The 19,705-nt window shown below is 38.8% G+C and overlaps 2 protein-coding genes across 9 annotated transcripts in view; both read right to left on the bottom strand.

The window, feature by feature from the left end:
- RUFY2 (RUN and FYVE domain containing 2) overlaps nucleotides 1-117 on the bottom strand; it is a 76,640-nt gene extending 76,523 nt beyond the window's left edge. For 2 of the 5 annotated variants that reach the window (XR_010838955.1, XM_059052691.2), the window contains exon 1: nucleotides 8-106. Coding sequence is in view for 4 of the 5 variants with exons in the window: in XM_059052691.2 (XP_058908674.1) it covers nucleotides 8-11 (4 nt within the window). In the remaining variant the exon portion in view is untranslated. Of the gene's footprint in view, nucleotides 1-7 lie in introns of all 5 variants that reach the window. The other 3 variants (XM_067025489.1, XM_059052692.2, XM_067025485.1) reach the window with 3 other exon arrangements.
- Nucleotides 118-7,092: 6,975 nt separating this feature from the next.
- The window catches only part of DNA2 (DNA replication helicase/nuclease 2), a 52,373-nt gene continuing 39,760 nt past the window's right edge, over nucleotides 7,093-19,705 (bottom strand). For 2 of the 4 annotated variants that reach the window (XM_067025478.1, XM_067025479.1), the window contains exons 15-21: nucleotides 14,226-14,419; nucleotides 14,044-14,133; nucleotides 13,757-13,961; nucleotides 11,855-11,944; nucleotides 11,068-11,250; nucleotides 8,840-8,986; nucleotides 7,094-8,201 (exon numbers count right to left, since the gene is read on the bottom strand). In XM_067025478.1, coding sequence (XP_066881579.1) covers nucleotides 8,133-8,201; nucleotides 8,840-8,986; nucleotides 11,068-11,250; nucleotides 11,855-11,944; nucleotides 13,757-13,961; nucleotides 14,044-14,133; nucleotides 14,226-14,419 — 978 coding nt within the window. In that variant the 3' untranslated portion in view covers nucleotides 7,094-8,132. Of the gene's footprint in view, nucleotides 8,202-8,839; nucleotides 8,987-11,067; nucleotides 11,251-11,854; nucleotides 11,945-13,756; nucleotides 13,962-14,043; nucleotides 14,134-14,225; nucleotides 14,420-19,705 lie in introns of all 4 variants that reach the window. The other 2 variants (XM_059052672.2, XM_067025480.1) reach the window with 2 other exon arrangements.

The following is a 19,705-nucleotide window of genomic DNA, read 5'->3' as shown; positions in this document are numbered from 1 at the left end:
CCCTTACCCATGGCGGCGGCGGCGCGGTCTCGGGCGGGGACTCCCTGGGCCCCGCCAGCAGCTCCCTTCAGGCGAGCGGCGGCCGCCACGGCGTCCGCGACCAGGCCCGGTGCGGCCCACAGCGCTCCCGGCGGCGGGAGGACGGCCGGGCGGTCCCGCGGCGCCCGAGTGGGGCGGGGGGCCGCGGAGCCTGAAGTCGGCAGCGGAGAAATCCGCCCTCTCTGAGCCACTTCGAGTCCAGCCGGAGCGGAAGGAGAAGGAAAAGGAGCGTGAGGAGAACCTCGCGTTGAGGAGGACCTCGCGTTGAGGAGGACCTTGCGTTGAGGAGCATGGGGGCGGACCCTGGTCTCTCACCCTGGGGGCCTCGCCGGAGCGCTAGGGCTGCATTTCCAAGGGGATGCGCGTCACGTGCAAACGTTTTCATCCACTGGGTCCGGCTGGGTTTAATCGAACCCACCTGACCGCTTCCCTTCTTCACCAACTAACTCGCAGGGGATCAAAAGAACGTAGAAAACCTGAAGCAATTAACAGTAGGCAGAAATCTACTAAAACTGTTAGCCCAAATCACGATACTTAAACCAGTGAATTCACTGGTTTATAAAAAGCAACGAGGAATGGTCTCAGTAATCGAGGGAAAGGTGCAGAGATAAAGCCAGCGTTTTCTCATTTCAGGGAGTAAAAACTCCCGTGGTGGGGCTTCACTGGTGGCGCGGTGGTTGGGAGTCCGCCTGCCGATAGGCGGGCCACGGGTTCGTGCCCCGGACCGGGAGGATCCCACATGCCGCGGAGCGGCTGGGCCCGTGGGCCGTGGCCGCTGAGCCTGCGCGTCAGGAGTCTGTGCTCCGCAACGGGAGAGGCCGCGGCGGCGAGAGGCCTGCGTACCGCAAAAAAACTCTCGTGATCAGATGACACTAGGTTTAAGTTATATCAGTTTGGGGAAACTGAGCTATTACCTAGTTAGATCAGCAATTGTTTTTTTTTTTAAGAATATATTTTTAAATTTATTTTTTTTTTTTTAATTTTTGGTTGTGTTGGGTCTTCGTTGCTGCATGCGGGCTTTCTCTAGTTGCGGCGAGTGGGGGCTACTCTTCGTTGTGGTGCACGGGCTTCTTATTGCAGTGGCTTCTCTTGTTGCAGAGCACGAGCTCTAGATATGTGGGCTTGAGTAGTTGTGGCGCATGGGCTTGAGTAGTTTTGGCACATGGGCTTCAGTAGTTGTGGCGTGCAGACTCTAGAGTGCAGGCTCAGTAGTTGTGGCTCACGGGCTTAGTTAGGCGGATTCTTAACCACTGTGCCACCAGGGAAGTCCAGCAATTGTTAAAACGGTGGCCGAGTTAGAAATAGACTGATATTTCGAGGAAATGGAGTGATGTTTATCTCTTCATCACATTGGCCAGCATACAGTTGTTTCTTTACTTCTTTTGGTTTTTAATTTTCTTTATTGTGAGATAATCATACATGGATAAAAATTTATGAAGCATATATACATTTAAAGAATCATAAAGTGAACAGCTGGGAAAACACCGCCAGATCAAGAGAGCGTAGAACAAGAGAGTCATCCTCCCTGGGGGAAAGGCCTTTAGCCACAATCCCCCTAGAAGTATTAATAAATACGATTCTGACTTCTATGACAATTGTTGCCTTGCTTTTCTGCATGTTATACCACGTTAAGTATGTGCCCCTAATCCATGTAGTTTATTTTTGCCTGTTTACAAACTTTTCACAAATGGAATAACATTACGAACATTACTTGTTTCTTTTGTTCAACATCATCCATGTCCATGAGGAGTTTCCAGGTTAGGGTGTTTTCAGGTTTACATACTTACTGGTCCCTATGTGCAGGAGAGCCTCTAGGGCATGTAAATAAGATTACAATTACTGGAAATCAGGTATGCCTTTCTTTAAATTTACTAGATAATGCCAAACTGTTTTCAAAATTTCTCATAATTTACACTCCTATCAGCAGTGTTGTTTTTCTGTTGCTGTGTCCATTCTAATGCTTAGAATTTTGAGGATTTCTTCATTTTTTGCGTCTGTGGGTAGGTGATTGCATGGCAGGTTTGTTTTTTATTTATCTCATTACTGATGACATTGAGCACTTTACCTATGTTTACTATTTGGAATTTCACTTTTGCAAAGAAACGGTGCCTGTTTTTCTATTGCCTTACCTTTTTCTTATTGGCTTGTGCAAGTTACTAAATATTCTACATACTAATTTGATATCAGTTATGTGTTGCCACTATCTTCTGGCTAATTTTTTTCTCTCCTTATGGCAACCGTTGATTGTTGATAAGTTCTTAATTTTCGTGTAGTGAATTTATAGTTTATGCCTTAATGTCTTAAGAAATCCTCCTTATTCCAAGGTTATGAAGATACTCTCCTTTAAGAATTACATAGTTTTGGGACTTCCCTGGTGGTCCAGTGGTAAAGAATCCGCCTTCCAATGCAGGGGACACAGGTTCGATCCCCGGTTGGGAAACTAAGATCCCACATGCCGTGGGGCAACTAAGCCCACGTGCCACAACTACTGAGCCTGTACACCTCAACTAGAGAGCCCACGTGCAACAAACTACAGGGCCCACGCGCTCTGGAGCCCATGCACCCTGGAACCTGCATGCCACAACTACAGAAGAGAAAACCTGCACACCACAACTAGGGAGAAGCCCACGCGACCAAACGAGCGCTGCAACGAGAGATCCCACATGCCACAACGAGGACCCGATGCAGCCAAATGAATAAATATTTTTTAAAAAATAATTACATGGTTTTGCCTTTAATATTTAGGCCTGTTAGTGCACCCAGAATTAATTTTAGTGATGATGTGAGATAGGGTCAAATTTCATTTCTTCAACTATCCCATTACCCTTTCACCATTCATCTTCCATGCCCATGAGCATGGAAGTGAAGGTCAATGAGCATGTATGTGAAGGTCAGTTCCTAGGCCAAAACCTCATTTGATCTTCAGAACCACCCCATGAGGAATGAATTATTTACCTCTTTTACAGATGGAACTAACCTCAAAGATTAAATAACTTGCCCCAAGTCACAGTACTATTAAGGAACAGAGCCAGAATCTGAACCAGTACAAAACTAGCCTCCATTTTCATAATGTCAAAATACATCTGTGGTTTTTACAGTGTTTGAAGGAGACTAAAACTGATGACAAGTCTAACCCCTTCCACCATCTTGCTGTTAAACACTGAAGTGACTGACTTGTTCATTTTTCTCTTCTCCAAATGATGAGTAAAAAAGGAGGGATTTGTGTTCCAAGTGCATTTAGAAAAGCAAATAATGTTAAGTATATATTTATTTATTTTATAAAACCATGAGAAAAAAGGGAAGGAGCTTTATTTTCTGGATTGCTTTCTCTCCAGTGACTTTATAGGTAACATGCAGGAAAGAAATTTAGTTCAGTAACAGACCAGCTTTATTTAAAGCAAAAAATATTTCTTCCTTTGAGGAAGATGTTCTTAAACTCCAAAATACATATTTGCTGGATACTCTAGCCACCTTGTATTGAACAGAATTGGAATTAGGGTGTATTTTTAAAACCTATTACACTTAATAGGTTTAAACTAGAATATTAATCTGTTCTGAGCTCTTAATGTACTAAAACTAAGAATCTAGGTTTTTAAATGTACAGATATAAACATGTAACAAAATACTGTTTTTTAAAAACTCATCACATACTGAAATATAAGGATGAAATTGAATGATGTCTAAAATTTGCTTTAAAACATGTCAGCAGGGGCTTCCCTGGTGGCGCAGTGGTTGAGAGTCCGCCTGCCGATGCAGGGGACACAGGTTCGTGCCCCTGTCCGGGAAGATCCCACATGCCGCAGAGCAGCTGTGCCCGTGAGCCATGGCCACTGAGCCTATGCGTCCGGAGCCTGTGCTCCGCAATGGGAGAGGCCACAACAGGGAGAGGCCCGCGTACCGCAAAAAACAAAAACAAAACAAAACAAAACAAAATGTCAGCAAAGAAAAAAAGGTTGAAAACAATTGCTGCAAAATCTAACTTGAATATGGGTGATGGGTATATAGGAATTCATTATACTACTTTTGTGTGTGTTTTTAAAAGTTTTGTAATAATGTTTTAAAGCTCATCATAAAAAGAAAGCTAGTTAAAGCCTTAAAAATAATTTTTATGTAAAAATCTTTCGTAATAAGCCAAAGCAGTATCTATATAAGAGCCGAGAGTCAGGAAAGGCAGACTTCACCCCCTGGGTCCATCTGGGTTCATACTTTCCAGGATCATGAGGTTCCAATCATCCAAGGGTCAGTGGTGACTTGAGTGAAGTTGGATGGGCCTATCCTCTTAGCTACAAGCAGTCTTTTTAATGAGCAAAGCTGTCCACTGAATCTCCATAGACCAGCTGGTCAAATCATACCACAAGGTTTCCAGCTGGCCTGAGATGTGATTTGCTTACAGTAACAATTGTAATGCTTTTTTTTTCTTTTTGGCTGCACTGTGTGGCTTGTGGGATCTTTGTTCCCTGACCAGGGATTGAACCCCAGCCCTTGGCAGTGAAAGCGCAGAGTCCCAACCACTGGACTGCCAGGGAATTCCCAACAATTGTAATGCTTCTAAACATTTGTACAGCACCTGGAAAATGTACACAACACTGAATGGGAAACACATAGTACTTGGGAAAATTGCTGAATTACTAATCAGAACATCTGGGTTCTAGCAATGACTTGCCCAGAGCCATATGCTAACATGATATATCTATGCTAGGTACTCTGCAGGGTTTAATTCAATTGAGAGAATATCTATGAAAATTATAAAGCATACTATGTATTATTACCGCTGCTAAAACAGTAAGTGGTATAAAGCTACATATAAAGATGGAAATTATTCTTTTTGGAAGGAAAAAAAATCAGAAAAGGCTTTTTGGAGAAGGTAGCATACTGGTCTTTCAGGCTGGGTGAAGTTGCATAAATTGTATTGGAGAAATAGACAAATATAGATAGAGGATACAACAAACAAGAAAAAGACATGTATAGGGAAGAGCAAAAATAGTAATTAGGGAATTCCCTGGCAGTCCAGTGGTTAGGACTCTGCACTTTCACTGCCATGGGCCCAGGCTGGATCTCTGGTCAGGGAATTAGGATCCCACAAGCTGTGCAGTGTGGCCAGAAAAAAAAAAGTACATTAGAACAAATATTCAAAGAAATATTGGAGAATGACCTCCATTACAAACCACACGTTCCAACATATTAGTGGGATATGAAAGAATGTCAGTAGGTTGCAACCAGCTTTGTTTTTTAAAATTAATTAATTGATTATTTTTGGCTGCGTTGGATCTTCGTTGCTGCGAGCTGGCTTTCTCTAGTTGTGGCAAGCGGGGGCTACTCTTTGTTGTGGCGCGCGGGCTTCTTCATTGCGGTGGCTTCTCTTGCTATGGAGCACTGGCTCTAGGTGCGTGGGATTCAGTAGTTGTGGCACGCGGGCTCTATAGAGCACAGACTCAGTAGTTGTGGCGCATGGGCTCAGCAGTTGTGGCTTGCAGGCTCGAGTGCAGGCTCAGTAGTTGTGGTGCATGGGCTTAGTTGCTCTGTGGCATGTGGGATCTTCCGGGCCAGGGCTCAAACCCATGTCCCCTGCACTGGCAAGCAGGTTCTTAACCACTGCGTCACCAGGGAAGCCCCGCAACCAGCTTTGTTTTTAATAGAATAGTGGTAAATATTAGGGTATATAACATATAAAAAGGGTAAATATTTTGTTAAAGTACTGTTTAAGGTGCACGCACATACATATGTTCATGCTGAGTCATGATGCAAATTGTGTTTCTTGTGGGTTGTGGCAATTTTTATTCTTAAGCACTGGTTCAGAAACATACCCCAAACTACCAGTAGTTATAACTAAATGATAAGATTACAAAGAAATTTAATTTTCTAAAATTTGTAGCATTTGAAATTCTCACTAAAATCATGTTACTACTCTATAATTAGACAGAAAAAATAATTTAAAGAAAGAAAATTATGCCAAGACTCTTAAACTCAGAAAATGTGAGGTAGATGGTGTCCTTGACAGAAATAGAGATTACAGAGGAAGGCATTAGATGAAGATGGAAATTTACATTTTGTATGTGCTGACTTGGAAGTGCTCACAGAAGACTCTGAAGGCAGGAGCTGGAACACAGATATAACTAGAATTCAGAAGACATGGCGGGGTATACAGATTTGGTAAACAGCTACATAGGCGATGGTTGGAGCCAGTGACTGTCCAAGGAGGACCAGACCAAACATAGAGCTCTGGGAAAGACCTGACTCTAGAGAGTGAGAGACGAGGAAGAAAAGAAAGGAATCAGAGGAGGCAGCAAGAGAGGTAAGGAGGCAGGAACTCTGAAGTGATTTTCAGGAATGGGGCCACTGGAATGGCTACACTGTCATCACATCCTGGCTTTACACTATAAGGAAGACCTTGTCTAGGCTAATGATGCTTTTGATCTGGACCTGCACAAAATGACTGCCCAATAACATTAGAGACTGGTAGCCACTGCTGTCTTGTCCTTGGCATGGATGTCATGCTTAAACTGCACTATTAGCAATTTGATGGCCCAGTCTGGGTTTGACTTACAGCTCACCCCAAGCCTCCAACTCACAGCATCTTATTTATAAAAGACGAATCCTAACTCTTTCAACTAAGTGGCTAGACTCTTGTAATCAAGACAGAGTCCCAAATGACAAGAAACACGGAACCCCTCCCAGGGCTCTTCTTCCACAGGGCTTTGCAGGCCATACAAATCTGTAAAGAAACCACTGATTGAACCAAAAGAATTTACATTATTCATCTCACTCCCAGGAACTGAAATTATCTTCAGTTCCTTCCTGTTATATAACTTCATGATATCTGACCAATATTTAAGCCTTATCTCTGTAAACTTCCTAGTTTTTCCTGTCTAATACATAGTATCTCCATGATCAACTCCATCCTGTGTGTCCTTCATAAATCTCTTTATAATGTCAACACTCCTTGGTTTCAGCATTAGAGCATTATCAGTATTTCAGTTCTCAATACTGGAAAAAATGGTGGACAACCCTGAACTTAATTATTATTTAGTATTAATAATTGACACAGTAAGATCTAACAGTAAGAGAACAATTTATTTAATAAAATCTTCAAGTAATAATTTTTTAAAAACGTGAGGTAGAGGCAGCAATTCTTAACATACTTAACATTCATTAAAAAAAAAATTTGAGAGAAATGAGAGATTTCCCTGCCAAAGATGAATACACTAAGGTTAAAATTGGTCACAATACAAAACATTTTTATACCGAAAGAGAAAACTGAGAAATGCCCTAAAACAAAGGGGCATATGAACATGAATAAGTGAAAATAGGAATACACCTTTTTAATTTGTCATCAATTCAGCAAACAAAATTTCTTCTCAAAAGAACAGTAGGCATTATTTTCTTTTACTAGAATACTGAAAAGTGAAAATAACAAGTGGGAGAGTAAGGAGAATCAGAAATTAACTGGAAATAATACACTTATCAGTGATAATTTAAAAGACTAGGTTTAAAGTGAAAACATCTCTGATATGAGAAAGCAAAAGTCAGGAAAAAAAACAGCAGAATGGCCTTTGAATCAGGGACCTCAAAATACAGAAAAACGTCTTATGTTCTCATCATCAGAAGATTGTCCTTAAATGACAAAAGCGAATCAATTTTCTTACCTAATCTTTCAAATAAACAAAATATTGTAAAAAATCTAAAAGATCGAATTAATCTTGAAAATTTAGACTTAAAGGTTTAAACCTCAGATTGAAAAATTCATCCCATCTTTAAAAGGTGGTAGAAATTTATCAAACTCTAGATCATGCAAAAACACGTTTATAATACCTATAAATTTAGACTTTTCAGTTTTGGTTCACCTATACTAAAAAAATACTATGTTAAATTTTGTATGGTAATAGAACTTTATGTTTAACAAGGTTATACCAAAAAATAAATAAAACAAAAAAACTGGAACTCTGAGAGAGTATATTTATATCATTTCTTACCCTTGGGATAAAAGTTATCTTCACATTGTAACCAGGCACTGATTTTACAGCATATCCGAATTATAAATAGGCAACAGTTAGAGAAGATCATGATGGTTTGGAAAAAGCAAGGAAAACAGTGCTTTATCTTCTTTGAAAATCACCCAATATATGACAAAGACTTTCATGTTCTCCTGATGGAAGATCAATGATGTAAAATAAATTAAGGAAGATATATTTAACACAATGTGGAATCACATAAAAACATATATGACATTATTATCTAACATTCTGTAATTTGGTTTACAGGGCTGCTAAAAAAATTGTAAAGATTTTTATGGCATTCTATGGATAATAATATACTTAAGCAATATGGTTTACATATCTTAGCCTGAGACCTACATATAATTTTTTAAAGAGATGATCTATTTTTAAAATAATCTATTAATACAATATGACAAGTAATAATCCCCATTTTTAAATATAATACTTTGTCCTAGATTTTTTTTTAAAAGGTTATAAACTGAGGGGAGAGGAACCAGAAGGGATAACCAGTTTTCCTAGATGTATTCTAGGAAACATGCACCCTGTTCCTAGGGCAAAAAATCAAGTCCCATTTTTTCCCCTTTCTCATTTCACAAACTATCCTTCTCCACCACCTTCATTATTTCACTTTTTGCTTAAAATCACTTCTTGTGAATTGTTTTTTTCTCTTTCCTTTGCAGAATCAGATCTTTTGAAATATGCCCATGGAAAACACGAGACACTGAGTTTTAGTTTATGCAAATACATAAACGAAGTACTCACAATAGCACAATCAAATGTGACCATATATAAAACAAAAAGGATATTAATTTTTCTGAGTTTAGATGATAAAGTAGCTTCCCCAAAGGAGGATAGCGGTTTAGTGAGGGCACACATCCCAGGAGAATCAGCTTATGTTTGGCTCTGGTTATAGCAACATTAAGACGTCGCCAATCTTTCAATAGTTCACCAAGCTGAAAGAAATTGTAATTTTCATTCTTTGAGTTTTCTTATTTGAGTTTTTTGAGTTTTCAAAAACATATACTGCAAAAAAGATTCATCAACACATTTGAAATCCAGACAGTTGGAAAAACTTGCCCACAGTGCCAACTTCAAGTATTTTATCGTGGGTATGATATCCTAGCCATAACTTTTAATTATTAAATATATATAATAAAAACATATTAAAATTTTTAAAATATTAAATATATATAATACAGAATTGAAGTCAGGACTTCCCTGGTGGACCAGTGGTTAAGACTCCGTGCTCCCAATGCAGGGAGCCCAGGTTCGATCCCTGGTTGGGGAACTAGAGCCCGCATACCACAACTAGGAGCCCACATGCTGCAACTAAAGATCCCGCACACAGCAACGAAGATCCCAAGTGCCGCAACTAAGACCCAGCACCGCCAAATAAATAAATATTTTTTTTAAAAAAAGAATTGACGTTATCTCCAATCAGTATAGCATTTAAAAAAAAAAAATCTATGAAACAAGCTCTCCATTTCTTTTTTTAAAAATAGATCTTATTGATTTATTTATTTATTGGCTGCATTGAGTCTTCCATTGCTGTGCTCAAGCTTTCTCTAGTTGCAGCGAGCGGGGGCTACTCTTTGTTGCGGTGTGAGGGCTTCTCTTGTTGCAGAGCACAGGCTCTAGGCACGCAGGCTTCAGTAGTTGTGGCACATGGGCTTCAGTAGTTGTGGTGCACAGGCTCAGTAATTGTGGCACACGGGCTTAGTTGCTCCGCAGCATGTGGGATCTTCCCAGACCAGGGCTCAAACCCATGGTCCCCTGCATTGGCAGGCGGATTCTTAACCACCGCGCCACCAGGGAAGCCCCAGTGTAGCCTTGTTTTTAACAGTAATATAAACTCGTCATAGTAGAAGACTCAGAGGAGTGGTTAAATATACCATGACCCATATATATAGTGGAAAACTATGCATCTGTAAGAACAGAATGAAATCTCTGTGTAATGACATGGAAAGATCTCCAAGCTGTTAAGTGGAAAAAGCAAAGTCCAGAATAGTGTATATATTACCTTTTGTGCAAAAAAGGAGGGAAATATGAATACTGATTCATATCTGCCTGCATATGCTTAAAGAAACCTAGAAGGTAACCAAAAAAACAAAAACAAAACAAAAACAAAAACCCAAACGTGATTATCTGTGAGGGTAAGAACTTAGTAGAGGAACAGGGAAGAAGGGAGACTTTCTACTATGTGTATTTTATTTTATTTATTTATTTTTGGCTGCGCAGCGTGGCATGTGGGATCTTAGTTTGCTGACCAGGGATCAAACCCGCAGTCCTTGCTTTGGAAGTGTGCAGTCTTAACCACTGGATGACGAGGGAAGTCCCTCTACTATGTGTATCTTAAAAACCATATGAAGGTATCGCACAGTCAAGAAAAATGAGTCAAGGAGAGATAAAAACGCAAAAAACAAAACAAAGCCTGGAATTATCTATAAATTTGAAAGTATATCTAGGGAAGCCTATATGTTTAAAATGCTCCACACACAATAACAAAGAGGTAGAAGCAACCCAAATGTCCACTGACAGATAAATGGATAAACAAAATGTGGTATATACATGCAGTGGAATAATATTCAGCCTTTAAAAGGAAGGAAATTCTGACACATGCTACAACATGGATGAACCCTGAGGACATTATGATAAGTGAAATAAGCCACTTACAAAAGGACAAATACCGTATGATTCCACTTATATGGAAAATTCACAGAATTCATAAAATTCTGTCAAATTTGCAGAGACAGAAAGTGATTGCCAGGGAAAGGAGAGAGTGGGAATTGGGAAATTGTTAATGGGTATAGAATTTGTTTTGCAAAATGAAAACGTTCTGGGGATGTGTTGCACACACTGTAAATATACTTAATACTTGTGAATTGTACACTAAAAGATAGTTAAGAAGGTGAATTTATGTTATGTGTTTTTTACCACAATTAAAAGAGAGGGAAAAAAAAAAAGAGAGGTAAATAATGTCCTAAACATATAAAATACAAATCAGACAACAAAGCAGAAAATACAATTAACTCACAGTTCCATCTTTATTACTTCTAACAAAAGATACTAGAATGATACTTTTGTCTCTTCCTTGGTATTTGTCTACTGTATTAACTTCGACCATCCCAAGAGAAGAATGTGCCAATAAATCATTGATGACTTTTAACTGTTGCCGGTATGGTGCAATGATACCAATATCAGAGGGATTACAACCAGCCTAAACAGAAAAGAACACAATTTAAAGTGAAAAAATCCTGACTTTTGTTATTTAAGCTTTATTAAATTTATTAAATGTTTACATAATGTGCCCAACTGATGTTTATAATACATGTTCCTATCACAAGGAGTAAATACAATTATTGAATTCACTGTAAGGCTACATCCACATTTCCTGAAATGAAATAATTTCCTCAAACATTGTTCCCTTGATATTTAGAAGTTCATGGCAGTATAATGGTTTGTATGCCACCAAAACAGTGTTGCCATACCAAAAAAAGTACAAAGAAATACATTTTACTTTCCGCGATCCTTTACACCAGATGTTTCCAATTGCCAATCACACTGACTTCAGCACTAAATTGAAACAATCAGAATTATCTGATGTTACAAAAAGTTATCCTAAATGGAAACTCAAAATGCCATTACTGTATAAAAAATTACAGGTCTTAGATAACTGTTCTCAAAATAAAAACTATCAGGCTTCATTCCTCTTTATCTTAATAAACAAAAGTTAACTTTAGATCTAAAGTTCCTTGCATTCTAATATTCTATTACTCTGCACCTTAATATTAATTAGCTCTCAAAATTAAATTCTATGTTACCTTAATAAAAATTGAGGTCAGGAAAACAACGAGTTTGGCTTCTGTTATATTACTGACACCTCCCTTTTCAACTTGTTCTGGTGCTGGAACCTAAATAGAAAAAATATGCATCCTGCTTGCAAAACAATCTCTGAAGTTAAGAGTACTGTCAGTACACAGGTGGCCATAGAGACGGTACTACCACATGTGGAAACAGATGAAAAATATCTTCATCTTAAAGCTGAAGGTAAAAGAATTAACAAAAATGAATGATATTAGTCACTTTCAGAAAGCCACCCAGAGGCAACCCATCTTAAACATGCTACATAGAGTTCAGACTAAAATCTCTATGAAAGCCGACCATACACTGGGCTTCACAAACTTTACTGTGTTATCCCCCATTTTATAGGAATCAAAGGTCAGAAGAGATAAGTAGCCTGCCCAAGCCTCACAATAAATCATGGCACTAGGATTCAAACTTAGATCTGGCTCTAATATCTGTGCCCGTTCCATTTTCTTGTTGATTTTTATACAAATAATGGAGCGATAAGGTTCCCCAGTATCTACCATACTTAGTAGAACTTTCAAAGGATTGTTTTGCTCCTATATCGTTCCTAAGTAACCTTGATTAATTTTAATACAACTTATTTGGAATCCTGATGCCAAGAAAGAGGAAATGTGAGTAGCAAAAAGAATCTGAACAATCACTGGTGAGGTTAAAAAATGGTAAATTATAACTAATAAATTAGAGTTGTGGTTTACAAAAGCAGTCATTTGTGAGATCAGTTTATGTGATTAAATATCCCAGAGCCTGCCTGCCCCTAGGTGTTAATTCTTCATCCTGAAACACTAAGGCAATGTCCAAGAGAATGAAAATTCCACCATGGTACACACATGGTAAGGCCCTAGTTTTAACAACCGGCTGGCTCCACCCATCTTAATAACAAGAGATATAACTATTTTAGAATAACATACATACATATAATTGGTCATTATATTTTTATTTGAACTTACATAGACTTCCAAATCAATAATGAGAAGCACTATAAAAAACAAACTGTAGGAACATAGGGTCAAAACTTTGTTCTTAGTTCTTAGAAATAAGACTCAAGTCATTTAAAGTCCTTGTGCAGATTTTTTGTTTAATGACAGATTTGCAAAGAGATCTTTAGGTGCATACGGTGGGGGGAGGAGATATATGGGAAATCTCTGTACTTTTAGCTCAGTTTTGCTGTGGACCTAAAACTGCTCTAGAAAATAAAGTCTATTTTTTTAAAAAAGGTCTTCAAAAGGTCATCAATTTATTGTATCTGCTGTCCATTTGTAAACCCAGACCTTTGACAATATCAATGCCAATTTCTTTTCAAGGAAATGTAATTATACAGCTGAGTTCCTTTCTAGCTTTCTGACTTCAAAAGTCAGTTTTGGGGCTTCCCTGGTGGCACAGTGGTTCAGAATCTGCCTGCCAATGCAGGGGACACGGGTTCAAGCCCTGGTCTGGGAAGATCCCACGTGCCGTGGAGCAACTAAGCCCGTGCGCCACAGCTACTGAGCCTGCGTGTCTGGAGCCTGTGCTCCACAACAAGAGAGGCCGCGACAGTGAGAGGCCCGCGAACCGCAATGAAGAGTGGCCCCTGCTCACTGCAACTAGAGAAAGCCCACATGCAGCAACGAAGACCCAACACAGTCAAAAATAAATAAATAAATATTTTTAAAAGTCAGTTTTGACATCTATCAATCACCAGAATAAACCTCCTCCCAAAGACAGTGAGTCTATAGAAAGAAAAGATTCTTTTGTGTTAAAGTACAAGAAGTACACTAGTTTTAACTAATAAGCTCTAAGGAAGCAATCGCTACTGAAAACTGAGGAATACAAATAATAGAGCAAAAGGAGAAAAACTAAAGAAAATGTTTGTTTTTTACCTTGTCAGTGTTAAGAAAACAAACAGGATTTTTTGGCTCGAAAACTTCAACCAGCCAAGGATTTTCAGAATAATCAGCATAAAACTCCAGTTCCAGCTTTACATCTTTAAAGTTAGGTAGGTTTATCACTGCATTGGCCACTTTGTCTGATCCACACTCCAGCTTTCCTTCGTATGTCAGTTTATTACTTAAGGACATAATTTTACTAAGGGAATTACAAAATAATTTTAGTTTTAGTGATGAACACAAATACAAAAATCACGCGTAGCTGACACTGTTACAAATACCTGTTCATTCTGTACTGCACGGTTAACTGTACGACAGCATTCTTATTCTGTTCCAGCCTCTTGAATAAGCTTTCACTCATGCCAAGAGCTCTGTCAACAAATCCAGTTCAGGCTTATCAGTGTACTGAAACTGTCCCTTAAAAAGAATCTAGTTTAAAATGGAAACCTCAACGTCTGCTTACCTTGCTTCGCAGTTTAGTACCAGGGGAGGAAGCTGCTGATGATCCCCCACCAACACAAATCTCCGCGAAAAAAAAAGTGGCCCTAGGCAAATTGGTTGGCTAATTTGAGAGGCTTCATCCACTATACAAAAATCAAAAGTTTTACGAGAAAATATGGGATGGTTTACTCCCATACATGTTGTTGCAACTATAAGCTAAAAACAAATAGGGAAAATAGATCAGTTATTTCATATGTCCAAGAAATAAACCTTGTTTTTCCCATTTTTGAAATTAAAAGATCAAAAAAGAACTGTTTGTCCCCCACAACAGGAATCCCCCAATATGATTGCAGAAACATAGCATGCAAAAAATTTTAATTTTTTACTATAAATTTTTAAAAATCAAGTTTCCAGACACTATAACAATGCTCAAATTTTGATATTTCAAAATGGAAATCTGAAACATTCAAGAGGCAGTAAGTTAATGAATTTATTTTTTTAACGTCAACCAGGACTTCACTTCTGTAAAGATGGAGTACTTTTCCCTAGTCCTCCCACAAAGTACAATGAAAAACCCTGGACATTATATAAATATAAAACTATAAACATAAAGACTGAAAGGTGGAGGAAAGGTAGACCAGCTAGGAACCTTGGGACACGAGGCACACCACAGTTCCCTGGGTTTTCCTTTTGCCTCAAATATCCCAGATTTGGAGCTGATAAGACTAGGAACACAGGAATGCCAAGGTATGCAGACCAAAAGAAGCTCCAACAAAAGCCAAAGGAACAGGAAAAGGATAACCTAGAAGACAGAAAACTTATACAATAATCATTCAACTCTAGCCAAACACCACATAAAAAACTATGGCCTCAATAGAAATAAAAAAAACAAAAATAAACGGGACCTAATCAAACTTATAAGCTTTTTCACAGCACAGAAAACCATAAATAAAACGAAAAGACAACCTACAGACAGGGAGAAAATATCTGCAAATGATGCGAACAACAAGGGCTTAATTTCCAAAATATACAAACAGTTTATACAACTCAATCACAAAAAAACAAACAACCCAATCAAAAAATGGGCAGAAGGGACTTCCCTGGTGGTCCAGTGGTAAAAAATCCACCTTACAATGCAGGGAACACTGCATTGATCCCGGGTCAGGGAACTAAGATCCCACGTGCCGAGGGGCAACTAAGCCCGCATGCTACAACTACTGAGCCCACGTGCCTCAACTGGAGAGCCTGCATGCCACAACTAGAAAGAAGACCGAGCGCGGCAACTAGAGAGAAGCCCACACACCACAACGAAGAGCCTGTGCACCACAACAAAAGATGCCGCACACTGCAACGAACACCCTGCATGTCACAAATAAGACTGGACACAGCCGAAAATAAATAAATAAATAAATTTAATTTTACAAAAAGAACTAATCTCCTTTATTAAAAAAAAAAAAGTGTGCAGAAGACCTAAATAGACATTTCTCTAAAGACATACAGGTGGCAAACAGGCACATGAAAAGATGTTCAATACCGCTAATTATTAGAGAAACACAAATCAAAACTACCACAAGGTACCACCTCACACAGATCAGAATAGACATCATTAAAAAGTCTACAAATAACAAATAATAAATGCTAGAGAGGGTGTGGAGAAAAGGAAACCCCCCTACACCGTTGGTAGGAATGTAAATTGGTGCAGCCACTGTGGAGAACAGTATGGAGGTTCCTTTAAAAACTAAAAATAGAGTCACCATATGATCCAGCAATCCCATTCCTGGGCATATATCTGGAGAAAACTCTAATTTGAAAACATACATGTACCCCTATGTTCATCGCAGCACTATTTACAATAACCAAGACATGGAAACATCCTAAATATCCATCAACAGATGAATGGATAAAGATACAGTATATGTATACAATGGAATATTACTCAGCCATAAAAAAAGAAATAATGCCATTTGCAGCAACATGGATGGATCTAGATTTCATACTAAGTGAAGTAAGCCAGAAAGAGAGAAAGACAAATATCATATGATATCATTTACATGTGGAATCTAAAAAAATGATACAAATGAAATTATTTACAAAACAGAAACAGACTCACAGACATAGAAAACAAACTTACGGTTCCCAAAGGGGAAAGGGTGACTTGAGGGATAAATTAGGAGCGTAGGATTAACAGATACGCACTACTATATATAAAACAGAGAAATAACAAGGTCCTACTGTATGCACAGGGAACTATGTACAATATCCTGTAATAAACCATAAAGGAAAAGAAAAAAATAATAAAATTAAAAAAAAAAAACACATGTTCAATCTAATAAAGATATTAGAAAATCTAAAAAAAACAAAAACAAAAAATTATGGTCTTGCCCCCCTACCAATGCCAGCAAAGGTCAAGGGGGGATCCTAGACTTCCACCTGCCTGAGGCTGGAATAAGGCACCCCAATACCTTGCTGGGGTGGTGTCAGAGAAGGTCAAGCCAGGATTTTCATCCCTCTTGGCTGGTAGTAACCCTCACCCGGCAATGCAGTGGAGACTGCGTGGGGAGCCTAGACTTCCTTCCACCCCTATCCAACAGTAATGAGAAGCCCGTCACCTTCTGCATTAAAAGAGGCCAAGTAGGGATCCTGGACTTCAGCTCCCAGCTGGCAGTAATGAGGTGGCGTACCCTCTTGCCCTACCAGGGTAGTGTTAGAGAAGCGAGCTAAAACAGAAGTTTTAAATAACACAATACAAACATGTTCAGGTTTCATCAAAAATCACTCGTTATATACAGAACCAGAAATATCTCAGACTGAATGAATATAGATGACAATCAATAGATGACAGTGATGTTAGAGTTATATGACAAAGATTTTAAACCAGCCATGATAAAAATGTTTCAATGAACAATTATGAACACACTTGAATGAAAAGAAAAAGATATAAAATCTCAAAACAATAAAAGTCTTGGCAAAGAAACAGAAGGTCCAACCAAATGGAAATTTCAGAACTGAAACTAGAGTAACTAGAATTTTAAAATCATGGAGTAGGCTCAATAGCAAGGGACAGAGAAAAGAATCAGTGAAAAAAGACATAGAAAAATAGAAATTATACAATCTGAATAACAGACAGAAAGTAGACTGAAAAAACAAAAACTAAACAGAGCCTCATGGACCTACGGGACATAAAGGATCCACCATTCGTGTCTTCACAGTCCTAGCAGAAAAGAAAAGAGTGAGGGGCTGAAAAAGCACTAGAAGAAATCGTGGCTAAAAATGTCCCAAGTTTGGCAAGAGACATTAAATCTATAGATTCAATAAGCTGGGAAAACTCCAAACATGATAGAAAAAAATCCACTACAAGACATATCATAATTAAAATTCTAAAAACTAAAGATAAGAAAAAATTCTGAAAAGCAGCCCAGGTGAACACCACCTTGCTATAAGGAAAAACATTCCAATTCAAAGGTCAGCATATTTCTCATCAGAAACCATGGAAGCCAGAAGAAAGTGGCAGAATATTTTCCCAGTATAAAAGAAAAGAATTACATATTTACCCAGAATCCTATAACTAGCAAAACTATCCTTCAGGAATGAAGGGGAAGTTGAGATATTCTCACATTGTATATCACTATACACCTATCAGAATGGCCAAGATGAAAAATAGTTAACACCACCAAATGCTGACAAGGATCACTCACACTTTGCTGGTGGGAATGTAAAATGTTACAGCTTCTTTGGAAAACAGTTTGGTAAATTTTTTTAAAACTAAACATGCAACTACCAAATGACTCAGACACTGCACCCCTGAGCAGTTATCCCAGAGATATGAAGACTTACGTTCACACAAAACCCTATACATGAATGTCTACAGCAGCTTTATTTGTAATAGCCAAAAACTGCAAACAACCCAGATGTTTTCCAATGGGTGAATGGTTAAACAAATTGTGGCACATCCATACTATAGAACAATACTCACCAATAAAAAGGAGCAAACTACTGATTGATACATGTAACAATCTGAATCTACAGAGCATTAGGCTAAGTGAAAAACACCAATTCCAAAAGATTACATACTGTATGTGAAACCAAGCAGGACCTTGTGGGGCCCTCCTAGGAACAAAAGCCTTTCCGGGTCCCCCATTTCTTATTCGTAGGATAAAGGCTTCAGCCTCCTCGATCTTCCCAGAGTTCCAAAGGGCATATCCAAACAGCTACTAATCAGGGAAATAGGGGATGCAGAAACAAAGGAAGAACAATCAAGAAACTATAGTGCAGGGATTAAAGGATCCTGGTTCTTCCTCAAGGAATATATGTTACAAATATCTTTGAGTTCTTCTTTTTTTTTTTTAATTTTTAGTGGAGTATAGTTGATTTACAATGTTGTGTTAGTTTCTGCTGTACAGCAAAGTGAATCAGTTATACATATATCCACTGTTTTTAAGATTCTTTTCCCATATAGGTCATTACAGAGTATTGGGTTCCCTGTGCTATACAGTAGGTCCTTATTAGTTACCTATTTTATATATAGTAGTGTGTATATATCAATCCCATCTCCCAATTTATCCCTCCTCCCCTGCTCCCTTGAGGTCTTCTGCAGGAAATAAGGCCAGCACCCAGGTGGAGGATAGTAACTGCAGGCTGAGCACAAGATTCCTGGAGCACCACTCTGTTACCTCACCACCAACCAACCAGAAGAAAGATACACACCCTGCAGCCCTCACCCCAAGTTTTGCCTATAAAAACTTCTCCCTGAAAAGAGTTTGAGGTTTTTGAGCACGAGCTGCCTGGTCTCCTTGCTTGGCCCTGCAATAAACATTTCTTTGCTCCAAACTCTGACATTTCAGTTTGTTTGGCCTCACTGTGTGTCCGGCATACACACTTTTGTTTGATAACATATATTTCTACTTATATAACATTCTTGAAATGACAAAACTGTAGAAATGGAAAACAGAAAAGTGGTTATCAGGGGTCAAGGAATGAGTAGGCAGGAAAGAAGTGGGCACAGTTATAAAAGTGCAACAAGAGTGATCCTTGTGGTAACGGAACTATTCTGTATGTAGACTGTATCACTGTCAATATCCTTGTTGTGATATTTTACTTTAGTTTTGCAAAATGTTACTACTGGGCAAAGGGTATACATGATCTCCCTGTATTATTTCTGACTACTGTATGTGAATCTATAATTATCTCAAAATAAAAACTTTAATTTAAAAAAGTAAATCAGACATACATCTTAGCCACTTCAAAATTTTTCAATAATTGGGATAGATATTAGACAAAAGAGTCATAAGAATAGTCTATTAAAATCTATTTTAGGGGCTTCCCTGGTGGCGCAGTGGTTGAGCATCCGCCTGCCGATGCAGAGGACACGGGTTCGTGCCCCGGTCCGGGAAGATCCCACATGCCGTGGAGCGGCTGGGCCCGTGAGCCATGGCCGCTGAGCCTGCACGTCCGGAGCCTGTGCTCCTCAAAGGGAGAGGCCACAGCAGTGAGAGGCCCGCGTAC

The sequence above is a fragment of the Kogia breviceps genome, chromosome 2, assembly GCF_026419965.1.
Source record: "Kogia breviceps isolate mKogBre1 chromosome 2, mKogBre1 haplotype 1, whole genome shotgun sequence".
NCBI lineage: Eukaryota > Metazoa > Chordata > Mammalia > Artiodactyla > Physeteridae > Kogia > Kogia breviceps.
The sequence above is the reverse complement of the archived record's forward strand: the minus strand, read 5'-3'. Positions and strand labels throughout refer to the sequence as shown.